At 67.0% G+C, this 12,155-nt stretch overlaps 1 protein-coding gene across 2 annotated transcripts in view; it reads left to right on the top strand.

The window, feature by feature from the left end:
- RPTOR (regulatory associated protein of MTOR complex 1) overlaps window positions 1–12,155 on the top strand; it is a 78,317-nt gene that overhangs the window by 52,956 nt on the left and 13,206 nt on the right. For both annotated transcript variants that reach the window (XM_036340134.1, XM_036340136.1), the window contains exons 11-24: window positions 1,128–1,229; window positions 3,242–3,325; window positions 5,008–5,118; window positions 5,404–5,478; window positions 6,648–6,713; window positions 6,905–7,096; window positions 7,362–7,502; window positions 7,746–7,863; window positions 8,525–8,665; window positions 8,918–9,076; window positions 9,287–9,405; window positions 9,964–10,067; window positions 10,506–10,689; window positions 11,073–11,180. In XM_036340134.1, coding sequence (XP_036196027.1) covers window positions 1,128–1,229; window positions 3,242–3,325; window positions 5,008–5,118; window positions 5,404–5,478; window positions 6,648–6,713; window positions 6,905–7,096; window positions 7,362–7,502; window positions 7,746–7,863; window positions 8,525–8,665; window positions 8,918–9,076; window positions 9,287–9,405; window positions 9,964–10,067; window positions 10,506–10,689; window positions 11,073–11,180 — 1,704 coding nt within the window. The remainder of the gene's footprint in view (window positions 1–1,127; window positions 1,230–3,241; window positions 3,326–5,007; window positions 5,119–5,403; window positions 5,479–6,647; window positions 6,714–6,904; window positions 7,097–7,361; window positions 7,503–7,745; window positions 7,864–8,524; window positions 8,666–8,917; window positions 9,077–9,286; window positions 9,406–9,963; window positions 10,068–10,505; window positions 10,690–11,072; window positions 11,181–12,155) is intronic.

The following is a 12,155-nucleotide window of genomic DNA, read 5'->3' as shown; positions in this document are numbered from 1 at the left end:
TTCGGGCTGCGCCTCACGCCATCCGACTCCTCTCCGGCGCCAGCACGCGGCCCGATAGGTGCCGGCGTCATGAAGTGACCGCCGCGAGGCTCATTGTTTAAACTGGACGTTTGTCCCCTTGACCTTCACGGTCACCTGCCCCGACCCGTCCCTCTGCTGACCGACCTCCAGTGTGCGCTCCAGCCCATCGGTGTGGCTGTAAACAGTATCTTTTTAAATTTCATTTTCTATTTTCTCTTTCTTTTTCTATATATTGGTCACAAGTGACTTTGTATAGCAACTTCATTAAAGTCACTTCCTCATCCCAGTAGCTTTCCTATAACTCGCTGGCCCGTCGTCCAACGCACGCGGCCGCTCTCGGGAGCCTGAGCCCATGCTGGGCGCCCGGAGTGCCAGCTCCCACTCCCGCTCCTGCCGCACGGCAACCCCACGGCAGCTCCCCCGGGGCCTTGCCTCTCTGCCGGACGGACGGACGGACGGACGGTCAGGAATGCTCGTGTCCCTGGGCGGAGCCGTCTCTCCCGTCTCTCCACGTGGGCTCCCTCGGAGAAGGGCCCAGCAGGCGGGAGAGACCCCGAGTTCTCCGCTGCCGACCCCCCCAGAGCCAGGGCTCCGTGGGCCGTGCTCTCCCGCTGCGGCGAGGCCGCTCTTAGCAAGGTTGTCTTTTTAAGCCGATTTATGAATAGCTCACGCTCAGAAACAGGAGAGCCACTCGGGGCTGCATCCCTGCCCCGACTCCGCACACGTGATGGACGTGATGGCGCTGACGCTGCAGGAGCAGGAGTCCTGAGGTGGCGGGTTCTCTGAACCCTCACGGCACACTCTGCCCCGGACACGGTGCTCTGGGCGCAGGCCCTCGGAGAGCGCGTGGGGTCAGTCACACGGCTCCCCCCACAGGCTTCCCCTGCAGCGTCCGCCTCAGTTCATGGCCCCTCCCGGGCTCGGCCGCCTCCCTGCCCGCATCTAGTCTGCACAGGGCAGACCCCGCCTCCCAGCTCTGCTCCGGCCGCACCCCGCTCTCCCACGGGGATGGCGGCGGCCATGTGGCGTGGGGACGGAATTGAAGGAGGGGGCGTGTGGAGTAGAGGAAGGCGGGTCCCTAATGCCGTCCCTCTGCCTGTCCACAGCACAGTCCGTTCTTCGCTGAGCAGCTGACCGCCTTCCAGGTGTGGCTGACGATGGGTGTGGAGAACAGGAGCCCCCCCGAGCAGCTCCCCATTGTTCTGCAGGTGAGGCCTCGGGAGCTGGAGACCCCGCAGTCTCTGGGGACAGCGCCCCCCTCGGCACGAGCGGGCGTGGGGCTCACCCTCTCACTGGGCTGCGCCGGCGCAGCGGGGGTGGGGAGGTTGTCACAGGAGTGTCAGGTCACGGGCGTGCAGGTGTCGGCGGAGCTCAGTGAGCGTTTGTCCCCACGGGCTTTCCCGCCCTCCATGGAGCCCCGATTTGGGTTGTAGTCATCACCCCGCTGCTCCTTGCTTCTCGGGGCTGATGGAGCGCCAGCCACTGTGGCCTCTGGGAAACGGGAGCGCGAGTCTCCTCATCCGCCGGCCTGAGGACGTGGCGCACTTCCTTCCTCCGGCGCTGGCTGGGGTGAGGGACCACCCCTCCCTGGGCCCCCTGTTCACCGTCACCACGGGGACACAGCGCCCTCGGGCACGGCCTCTCCCATGTCGCCCGCGGACCCTGAAGGCACCGGCAGCAGAGCCGCGGCCCCCGGGGCTGGGCTGTGGCCGAGTCCGCCGGAGCCGTCAGAGAAGGGACGCGGGGAGCATGAGACGCAGCCCAGCAGCCGGCGTGACGTCCCGAGACGCCTGCGCGGCCTTGGGCTGACCGCTTCTTTCCGATGGAGATGAGAGTGCAGGGAGCCACGCTCCGCTCCTGTGTCTGATTCGCTCAGGGCCGCCTGCGCTCGCAGGGTGAGCTGTGACCAAACAAACGACGAGAAGAGCAATAACAAGACAAAGAAGCGGCCCACGGCAGGGCCCAGGCTTCCTGCCGGGCGAGTGCTGCACGGCGGCCAGTGCGAGTGTGCCGACAGGCGGGCGTGGGCACGCGGTGGCCCTCGCACTGGCCTCCCTGTCATGTCAGCAGCGGGGCCGACGCCGGCCGTCTCCCGAGCCGGTGCGGCGGGCGTGTGGAGCCGGTTCTTGAGTCTGGCAAGCAGCCTGCTGTAAATGGCCTGCCATCGGTGGGTCTCACGCCCTGTTTCCGCCTGCACTCCCTGGGGACGGACACCCACAGAGCCGCTCGCCGATCTGGAGGAGGGAGGGGACCGAAGGGAGCAGGGGCATCTGCGTGACCTTCCACAGCGACGGCCGGTCCTGCTCGCCCCGGGCCCAGGGGTCCTCGCGGGAGCCCGGTTAGGCGACCGAGGAGGCGGCGCCAAGAGCCTGAGTGAACGTGGGGCAGGTCGTGGATTCGTCCCCCACACCCATGCAGCTCCCCAGCGTTGGCTGCTTCCCGCAGGTCCAGGGCAGCTGAAACGGGGATTTTTTTAAAATATAAACACAAAAGCCAGTCCTGCTTGTGAAAGCCCCTCATCCTGGGCTTCGGTTTCCTACAGCCCAGTCGTCCCGGGTGGGAAGGCAGGGAGCACCCGTCAAGGGCAGGTTTCCCAGAGCCGTCACGGAAGGTCCCTCATGCAGCTACCGTGTTTGTTCCCATGCCTCCTGCGTACCATGTGGCCTGCGGGTGTACCTGTGTGACCTGTGGATGTACCTGTGTGACCTGTGGGTGTACCTGCGGGTGTACCTGTGTGACCTGTGGGTGTACCTGTGGGTGTACCTGCGGGTGTACCTGTGTGGCCTGTGGGTGTACCTGCGGGTGTACCTGTGGATGTACCTGTGTGACCTGTGGATGTACCTGTGTGACCTGTGGGTGTACCTGTGTGACCTGTGGGTGTACCTGCGGGTGTACCTGCGGGTGTACCTGCGGGTGTACCTGTGTGACCTGCGGGTGTACCTGTGTGACCTGTGGATGTACCTGTGTGGCCTGTGGGTGTACCTGTGGGTGTACCTGCGGGTGTACCTGTGTGACCTGTGGATGTACCTGTGTGGCCTGTGGGTGTACCTGCGGGTGTACCTGAGGGTGAAGAACAGTGTCTCCTGGCCTCTGAGCGGAGCAGCAGGGACGGAAGCCCCTGGGTGGGCCACGGTGCAGGACACAGGGCTGATCCGAGGGACTGGCCTCGTGCCTGCACGGCCTTGCAGTGGTGCCGCCATGACACCTCCTCTCTCTGCAGGTGCTGCTGAGCCAGGTGCATCGGCTGAGAGCCCTGGACCTGCTGGGCCGGTTCCTGGACCTGGGCCCCTGGGCGGTGAGCCTGGTGCGTTTCTGCTGCGGGTACAGTCAGAAGGGACGTCCCTGTGTGATCGAGGGTGATGTGGGCGTGGCCAGTGGCCCATGAGGCCCTGAGAGGGCGAGGTGGGCCTGTTGCCGCCGTGTCGGGGTTTGGTTTCGCCCTCTTGTCCCACCTGCTATTATTAGGTGTCACTTGCAGCACAGAAAGTGCGCCAGCGTGTGGCTCTCCAGGGAGCAGCTCAGGCCGCCTGGCCCCACCCCAGCCACACGGCACATTCCCCGGGAGCCCGCGTCGCACTTGGCTCTAGGCGTGGTTGAGCCCTCTCCCAGTTGCCCTGCAGAGGAGGGGGCGGCCGGTTAGAACAGGAAAGATGGGCAAACGCGGAACCAAGGAGCAGTTATTTTCCAGCAGAGCAGGAGGAGAGAGCTGGGAGGGCCTTTGGGTGAGGGGAGCGGGGACCTGCTGGTCGGGTGCCGTGCGAGGCCTTGTCCGCTCTGTTGCCAATAACGGAGTGACGGTGCGGGACGTTACTGCTCCTGGAGCACAGGCAGCTGAGGAGCCTGCGCCACCGGCTGCACGTGTCCGTGGCGGGCGGGCCTGTGTTCGCGGGCGGCCTGCTGGCCGAGGTAAACTCCGTGCTCGCAGTGAGGTGGGGTGGCTGCCCTGTGCTTGGCCCGGCTGAGAGGGCAGACGGCTGCCGCGCGGGCCCCGCGCTCTCTGATCTCCGTGTGGCTGTTTGAGTCTCCTCGTTACACACGTCACCGGCCCTTGAAGGGGAGAGGATTGGGAGGGACAGTCCGGCCCGGCACGGGGTGGCCCCAGGCGCCGCGGCAGGGTCTGCGCACCTGTCAGCGCCACGCAGTCCCCGTGGAAGCAGCAGGGAGACGGGTGTGGATAGCATCTCAGAGAGGTGTTCGTTCCGTGGCGGACACACATAGCTCGCTCTGGCCCGGGGGAATGGAGCCAGGCCAGGGAGCCTGTGACTCACTGGGAAAGCGAGGCCCTCAGGTGAGGCCTGCATGCCCGTCCTCGTTAGACGTGGCCTTCAACTGGGGCACAGCCCTGCCGTGGCCGACGGCCGGTGTCCCGCCCCAGGAGGGGCCCCTGTCCCGGGGATGCCCCTGTCCGGGGGGGCCCCTGTCTGGGGGGGCACCTGTCCCAGGGGGGGCCCCTGTCCGGGGGGGGCCCTGACTGGAGTCCCAACACATTTGAGATAAGTCAGCACAAAACCAATGGAATAGACACCGCGGGCTTTGCCCCTCGTCCTTCTCACTAAGATGCCATCTTCTCCCTGACGTCCCCGCCTGAGCGCACAAAGGATCCCCTCCCCCAAAGGTGCTTCCCTGCCGGGTACAGGGCCCGGGAGCCCCGAAGTTGCAGCTCCCCGGGTGCCTTTGCTGAAGGCCCCTCCCCGTGTCCGTGTGCCTGTGGGGCTGGCGGACGAGTCGTAGAGAGCCAGACGCCGTCCACACCTGAGGGTCACAGGCCTTTAGTCCTGTTGCCGAGAGCAGGCAAGACCCCCGGTGAGGACAGGGCCCCGGGACAGGCCAGCTGGCAGCTTCTAGACATGAAGTCGGACCAGGGCATCGAGGAGCCCATGCTGTGGGCGAGACACCGCCGCTCCATCCCACGGCCCATCTGCCTCAGCCCCAGCGGCGCCCCCGCCCCGGCCGCCTGCTCCCTGCTGACACGGACTCTCCCTGCAGGCCCTGTCCGTGGGCATCTTCCCCTACGTGCTCAAGCTGCTGCAGAGCTCGGCACGCGAGCTGCGGCCCCTGCTTGTCTTCATCTGGGCCAAGATTCTCGCCGTGGACAGTGTGAGTAGTCTGTGTCCTCCCCGTGGGCGTGAGCCATGGCAGCGTGTCTCGAGGTGCCAGCCCCCAGGGCGTGGCTACTGAGAGTAGGCAGGGCTACCGCGGGAGACGTGGGGGTGGCAGGGGCAAAGGGGACCTGCAAAGGAGCTGGTCCTGCAGCCAGGCCCCCTGGCCCATCCCCGCCGCCCCGGAAGCATGTGTGCTGGGTGCACACCTCGCACCCCGTGCTGCGGGGAACCCTCTGGCCGTCTCGCTCACCCCCCCCCCCCCCCCCCGTCCTCTCCGCAGTCCTGCCAAGCCGACCTGGTGAAGGACAGTGGCCACAAGTACTTCCTGTCGGTGCTGGCCGACCCCTACATGCCGGTGAGGCCCGTGCTGTGCGGAGGGAGATGTGTCGTGGGTCCTCTGGCCTGTTCTGCGGGCACCGCGTGGAGGGCTCAGGGAAGGTGCCCCGCCCCCCGCCCCCCAGCTGGGGGCCGCGTTCATGCTGCAGCCCCCGCTTTACTCCAGCCCCTTTACGTCGGCACGTTCCTTTGCCGCTGCCCAGCTCCTCTGAGAGGGCGGGCTCGGCCTGTGTTCGTCAGTGCCCCGGGCGGCCTCTGCCACGTGGGACCCGCTCTCCCTCACGCCTGGGAGCTGAGTTAGCTTACGGCCGCGCACGCCTGCGCTGTGACAGCTCACCTGTCGAGGGAGGCGCCGACGTGCCCCGGGAATCAGGGAGGGAGCGAAGCTTAAATTCTAAGTAGGGTTCATTACGTGGAGTCGCTCAAGCTCGGTGCGTGTGAGCAGCGTGTCACGACTCCTGTGAACACGCAGCCCCCGCCGCTGCGCTGTGGGAAGGAGGTGACGCAGTTTAGCCCTCTGGCCGGTCTCCCTAGTAAAGGCGTGTGAGCCGCCCCAGCACTGAAGGCAGGTCTGTGAAAGGCAGGTGGGCGTGTTTTAAGGGGCATTGAGGCGGCGTCATAGGGGAGGGCACAGTGCCCGGTGCCTGTGGCCGCCTTGGGCCCCGCTGCACCGAGGGAGGACGGGAGAGTTTTGTTTTAAATGTTTTTACTGACTTCAGAGAGGACGGAAGAGAGAGAGAAACACCCATGATGAGAGAATCATGGACCGGCTGCCTCCTGCACACCCCCCACTGGGGATCGAGCCCCAACCCGGGCCTGTGCCCTGACCGGGAATTGCACCGTGACCTCCTGGGTCATAAGTCAACGCTCAACCGCAGAGCCAACCAGCCGGGGACAGAGTGTCGGGTTGATCTGTCCAGCGGACGCCTGGGGAGAGGAAGGAGCTCCCTGTGCCTGAGGAGGGGCAGCCGGGGCCGCGGGTGAGCGGAACCGTGGCTGTGCCCGTCCTGTAGCTGCACCGCGGGAGCAGCTGCGCTCTGCGGGCCTGTGGCCGGCCGACCCTCCGAAGGGCTGTTCGGTGCTGCAGCTCAGGGACAGGAAGGCCGCTCGCTCGTGGTCTGGCGTCGCTGCGGGGCGCGGGGCGTGAGCTCTCGGAAGGTGCGCGGCTAGGGTGGCCTCTTCTTCCAGGCCGAGCACAGGACCATGACGGCCTTCATCCTCGCCGTGATCGTCAACAACTACAACACGGGCCAGGTGGGTGTCCCGGCGCCACGGTGAGGGGTGCAGGCGGGGCCCCACCCCACCAGCCACCCGCAGGGGCCATTGGAACGGGTGGGACTTAGGAGGAGGGACATACCGAGATCTCCGAGAGGTGAGGGCCATGACCCCGGCCGCGGCCCTCGGGCTCCCTGGGCGTGTGGCCCACGCTGTCCTCTGCCGCGCAGGAAGCCTGCCTGCAGGGGAACCTGATCGCCATCTGCCTGGAGCAGCTCAACGACCCCCACCCGCTGCTGCGCCAGTGGGTGGCCATCTGCTTGGGGCGCATCTGGCAGAACTTCGACTCGGCCCGGTGGTGTGGGGTGCGGGACAGCGCCCACGAGAAGCTCTGCAGCCTCCTCTCCGACCCCATTCCCGAGGTGAGTCCCGGGGCCGCGGCGCTGGAGGTCCTGCCGGGCGTGTGGGCCAAGGGGCGCCACTGGGACAGCACCTCCAGTGGGGCTGCTCCCACCAGGGTGCACCTGGCGTCCGGAAGCTGCGCCCCCACAGCCTGTCCCCTGAACCCTGTCCCCCGAACCCCATCCCCCAAACCCCGTCTCCCTCACTGCACAGCCCGTCAAGCCGGGCCACGAGGCCCCCTTCCCAGCAGGGCAGGCGGGCGGGCTGTGACCGGTGCCTCCGCAGGTGCGCTGCGCAGCCGTCTTCGCCCTCGGCACCTTTGTGGGCAACTCTGCCGAGAGGACCGACCACTCCACCACCATCGACCACAACGTGGCCATGATGCTGGCCCAGCTCATCAGCGACGGGAGCCCCGTGGTGCGGAAGGTGCGTGCCGGCCGAGCCGCGACCCTGTGCGCAGCCGGAGCTCCGCTCCGCGTCTGATCCCCCAGAAGGCGCTGCCCCAGACGCGCCTTTACCAGGCCGGCCCGCCCAGGGCCCCGGAGGCCAGCGTCCCCTCCGCCGGCGAGCGCAGGGCTCTGTCTTCGCCCTCTTCTCCACGGCCACGCGCCTCCAGCCGGGGTCAGGGGTCGCTGCTGCTCGCGGGCTGTGACCGTGCCTCCCTCCCAGGAGCTGGTGGTGGCGCTGACGCACCTGGTGGTTCAGTACGAGAGCAACTTCTGCTCCGTGGCCCTGCAGTTCATGGAGGAGGAGAAGAACTACCCGCTGCCCTCGCCTGCCACCACAGGTACGGCCTCGCCGGGCCCTTCGTCAGAACCGTGAGCGGGCCTCGGTTCCGCCAGAAGCGGAGGAGGCACCACGTCCTCGCACCCAGATGCCAGCTCTGAGTGGCCTGGTTCCCCTTGCCACGCACTGAGCAGGACAGAAAGGGCGGGAAGGGCTGCTCTGGCCCCTGCCTCGTCCTCCCTTACCCTTTTGGAATGAGATTCCTAGGGGTGACGGCGGCCGGGGCTCCCTGCGGGGACAATGCCATCGTGGTGCTGGGTCCCGGCTCTGAGGCACATTAGGTGGCGCCTGACATCTGCCTTTACCCAGTCGGTCTCGTTGCCCCGGCCGCCCCTGCCCCGGAGCTCCGCCATCCCTCCAGAAAGAGGGCTCGTGATCGCAGGGAAGTGAAGGCACTGCCTCTGTCAGTGCGTCAGGGAGGGGACCGGGGGTGCACGTGCCCCGTGGGAACAGCCGTGCGCCACCAGAGGGCAGCGGGGGTCCTGCCAGCACCCACTCGTAGGGCCCCTGGTGCGGCCGCAGGGCCTGCTCACGAAACCGCACGTGACTTGGGGCAACTGACTGGCTGCCTGTGTCAGACCCTCGCTGCACACATGGGCTCGGGGTGGCGTTCGCACGGCACCCCCAACGCCTGCGGTGAACGCGGTCTCCCCTTCCCCCAGAGAGCGGGAGCCTGACCCCCGTGCGCGACAGCCCCTGCGCCCCCCGGCTACGCTCCGTGAGCTCCTACGGCAACATCCGCGCCGTCGCCACCGCCCGGAGCCTGAACAAGTCCCTGCAGAACCTGAGCCTCACGGAGGAGTGTGAGAGGAGGGCCCGGGCTTGGGGGCGGGGGGGGGGAGGCCGAGGAATCGGGTGCCACCCTTTCTCTGCCACAGACGTGTGGCCCCCAAAGGCACTGCGGGCACGTGGCTCCGAGCCCCTCCCCCGCCTGGGTCCCCCGCAGCCGGGTCTCCTTGGGAGGTCAGCGGCCCCACGGGTGTCCATCCTGCCGCTACGGGTGGGACCGAAAGGGGGTCTGGGCGCCCAGACTGATGCCCTCCGCGTGCTGGCAGCGGGTGGTGCCGTGGCCTTCTCCCCCGGGAACCTGAGCGCCAGCAGCAGCGCCAGCAGCACGCTGGGCAGCCCTGAGAACGAGGAGTACATCTTGTCCTTCGAGACCATCGACAAGATGCGCAGGGTCAGCTCCTACTCGGCGCTCAACTCCCTCATAGGTGAGGCCGCAGCCACAGAGGGCCCTGGCCACCCGGCCGGGACGTGAGAAGCGCCGTCACCCAGCTTGGAGCGGGTGGCACGAGCTGCTTTGCCGCGAGGGAGGCTGGTGGGACCTTCCGTCGCTCCGTCATAGCCCGGGGCAGCGGTCTCCGCCGTGGCCCTGCCGCAGGAGGCAGCCCCCTGCCCCTGACCCGTCTCCCCTCCCCCAGGCGTCTCCTTCAACAGCGTCTACACGCAGATCTGGCGTGTGCTGCTGCACCTGGCGGCCGACCCCTACCCCGACGTGTCGGACCTGGCCATGAAGGTGCTCAACAGCATTGCCTACAAGGTGCGTGTGCTGCCCGCGCCCCAGGCCCCGCAGGCCCCGGCTCGGCCAGCCCTGTCCTGGCTCAGACACGTCTCCGTACCCCGACACACCCACGTGAGCTTCCGTCGGGCGCTGGGCGCTTCCTCCACTGCCTACCGGGTTGCACCGTCCCTGCCCGCTCCGTCCCCGTGCCCCATGTGGTCGCCCTCGTGCCTGACCTGCTTACCCCCTCCTGGCTGGAGAGGAACCTTAGGAGCCACCTTCTAGTTTCACGCTCCACTTCCCAGTTGGTTGGCACCTTCATCTTTTATTTCTTCGGCTCACTCTCCCCTGAGCGCCAGGACCAGGAGGGCACAGCCCCTCTCGCTGGCACAGTGCCAGGCCCTCGGCCTCTAGCCCTGCTGCCCGCGTGGAAGGAGGCCAGCCCTGGGCCCACTGCCCCAGGAAGGAGGGCGCTCCCACTGGTGCGGCGTCTCCTCGCCAGAAGGCCTTTCCTGCCGAAGCCGCTCAGAAGGCCCAGCCTGTGGCCTCAGCGCGTCCCCCGCTGACCGTGCGTCCCTGCTCCCCTGACTCTTCCAGGCCACCATGAACGCCCGGCCGCAGCGCATCCTCAGCGCGTCCTCCCTCACCCAGTCGGCGCCCGCCAGCCCCACCAACAAGGGCGTCCACATGCAGCACGCGGGGTGAGTGCCGGCGCGGGTCCTCGGGGCTGCGCTCTGGTCCCAGGACGCTGGCTCGCCCACTGCTGCCTCGTGTCCTCACCCCCTCCCTGCGCCCCTCACGCCTGCGCGGCTCCCATCCGGCCCTTCCTGCGACCCTTCCGCCTTCACGGCACAGACGGCAGCAGAGCTGGCCGGGGCCTGGCCTCTGGCCCTCGCTCCGAGGCTTGCGGGCAGCGTCTGCGTCCCATCGTGGCTGCAGCACCGTGCCCACTGCGGGAGGAGCCGGCCTGCCTCCCGCTGGCTCCAGTGGGTCCCCAGGACCTGCCGGGCTCACTGCTCAGCATCAGCAGCTGTTGGAGTCGCTGGTGGGCGGGAGGAGAGGGACCCCAGCAGAAGCGGCTGGTGTTTGGCGTCTATGGCGGCTCTAGGTGACACCAGGTTTCTGCTCCCCAACGGCAGGGGCTCCCCGCCAACGTCCAGCGCCAGCAGCTCCAGCCCCACCAACGATGTGACCAAGCAGCCAGGCAGCCGCGACCTGCCATCGGGCCGGCTGGGCGCCGCCGGGCCCACGGGGGCGCAGTACACGCCCCACTCCCACCAGTTCCCCCGCACACGGAAGATGTTCGACAAGGGCCCCGACCAGGTACGTGCCTGCGCGGGGTGCCCAGGCCCGGCTCAGACTCCTGCTCGGTTCACGCCTCGGGGACGCGGGGGCCCGGTCTGAGCGAAGCCCCGCACCAGGTGGCCGAGGCCTGTGGGGATCGGGGACCAGGCGCCCAGGGGCCTGTCCAACCACTAAGGCAGGGACAGCCTAGGCCACCCCACCGGCCCCCAGGCAACAGGGTTCCTACAGCCCGTCCCCTCACTCAGCCCTCACTCAGCCCCGTCCTGTCACTCAGCCCCAGGCTTACGGGACGCAGCAGCCAGACCTGCCTTTGTCTGGTCTGAGCGGCTCTGAGGCAGAGACACTGAGGGCACAGGCTCACTTGTCTCTTTCCCCCGCCTCACCCCCCCTGCACCTGGAAGTCCGCCGACGACCCAGACGACACCGGACACAAGAGCTTCATCTCGGCCGCGATGCAGACGGGCTTCTGCGACTGGAGCGCCCGGTACTTTGCGCAGCCCGTCATGAAGGTGCGCGGCCTGGGGCGCGGCCGGCCCTGTCTCAGACGGGGCAGGAAGCCGCCCGCCTGAGCGTCCTGTCTGCCGAGCGGGTCTGGTTCCCGGGGGCGGGGGTGGGCCAGCAGCCAGGGCCTGGCCTGATGCGCCGTGCGGCCCCCAGAGCGTGGGCATGAGGTCCGGCAGGAAGTGTCCTCTCCGCACTGGGCCCTCGGGGGCATCGGGCTGTCGCCGTCGCGTGCACACGGATTGTCCCTCGGCTGCCACGCCCGTGGGAACAGCCCCGGTGCCGGGCTTCAGGTGGCGCCCGACGTTGGCGTGAAAGACTCTGTGTCTGCAGTTCCGGGTGCAGCTGACCTGGAGGCCTCAGGACTTCGCAGATTTCCTGTTACGTTCATTGGAGATCTTTGCTAAAAGCGTGTTGTATCTCATTTTGTTGTTTTGCTGTTTTTTAGGATTTTTTTAAAATATAGTTTTATTGATTTCGGAGAGGAAGGAAAAGGGAGAGAGAGATGGAAACATCCATGATGAGAGAGAATCATGGATCGGCTGCCTCCTGCAGGTCCCCCACTGGGGATTGAGCCCACAACCCGGGCGTGTGCCCTTGACCGGAATCGAACCTGGGACCTTTCAGTCCTCAGGCTGACACTCTATCCACTGAGCCAAACCGGCCAGGGCTGTTGTTTTGTTTTATTTTTTTCATTTTCCTATTTTTCCCAGGTGGTATGCACAGGTGTGCGGTGATTGCATTGATTTAACTAGCTGTGTAATGGCACATGTGCGTGATGAAATGCAATGGGAACTTTTCTAGTAACCTGTGTCCCAGGGGAATTAGAAATAGCTCAAGGCTGGGATCGCACCTCAGGAATGAAGACCCCCCCAGATGCCTCGGTCTCAGGACCTGCGTGCTCACAGCAGAGCTGTCGTCACGTGACACTGGTTAGCAAGGCCGAGTCCCAGGCACATGGCGGGAGCGACCGCGTTTGCTGG

The sequence above is a fragment of the Myotis myotis genome, unplaced genomic scaffold (genome assembly GCF_014108235.1).
Source record: "Myotis myotis isolate mMyoMyo1 unplaced genomic scaffold, mMyoMyo1.p scaffold_m19_p_17, whole genome shotgun sequence".
NCBI classification, from domain to species: domain Eukaryota; kingdom Metazoa; phylum Chordata; class Mammalia; order Chiroptera; family Vespertilionidae; genus Myotis; species Myotis myotis.
Note: the sequence above shows the minus strand (reverse complement) of the source record. Positions and strands in the feature narration are given on the sequence as shown.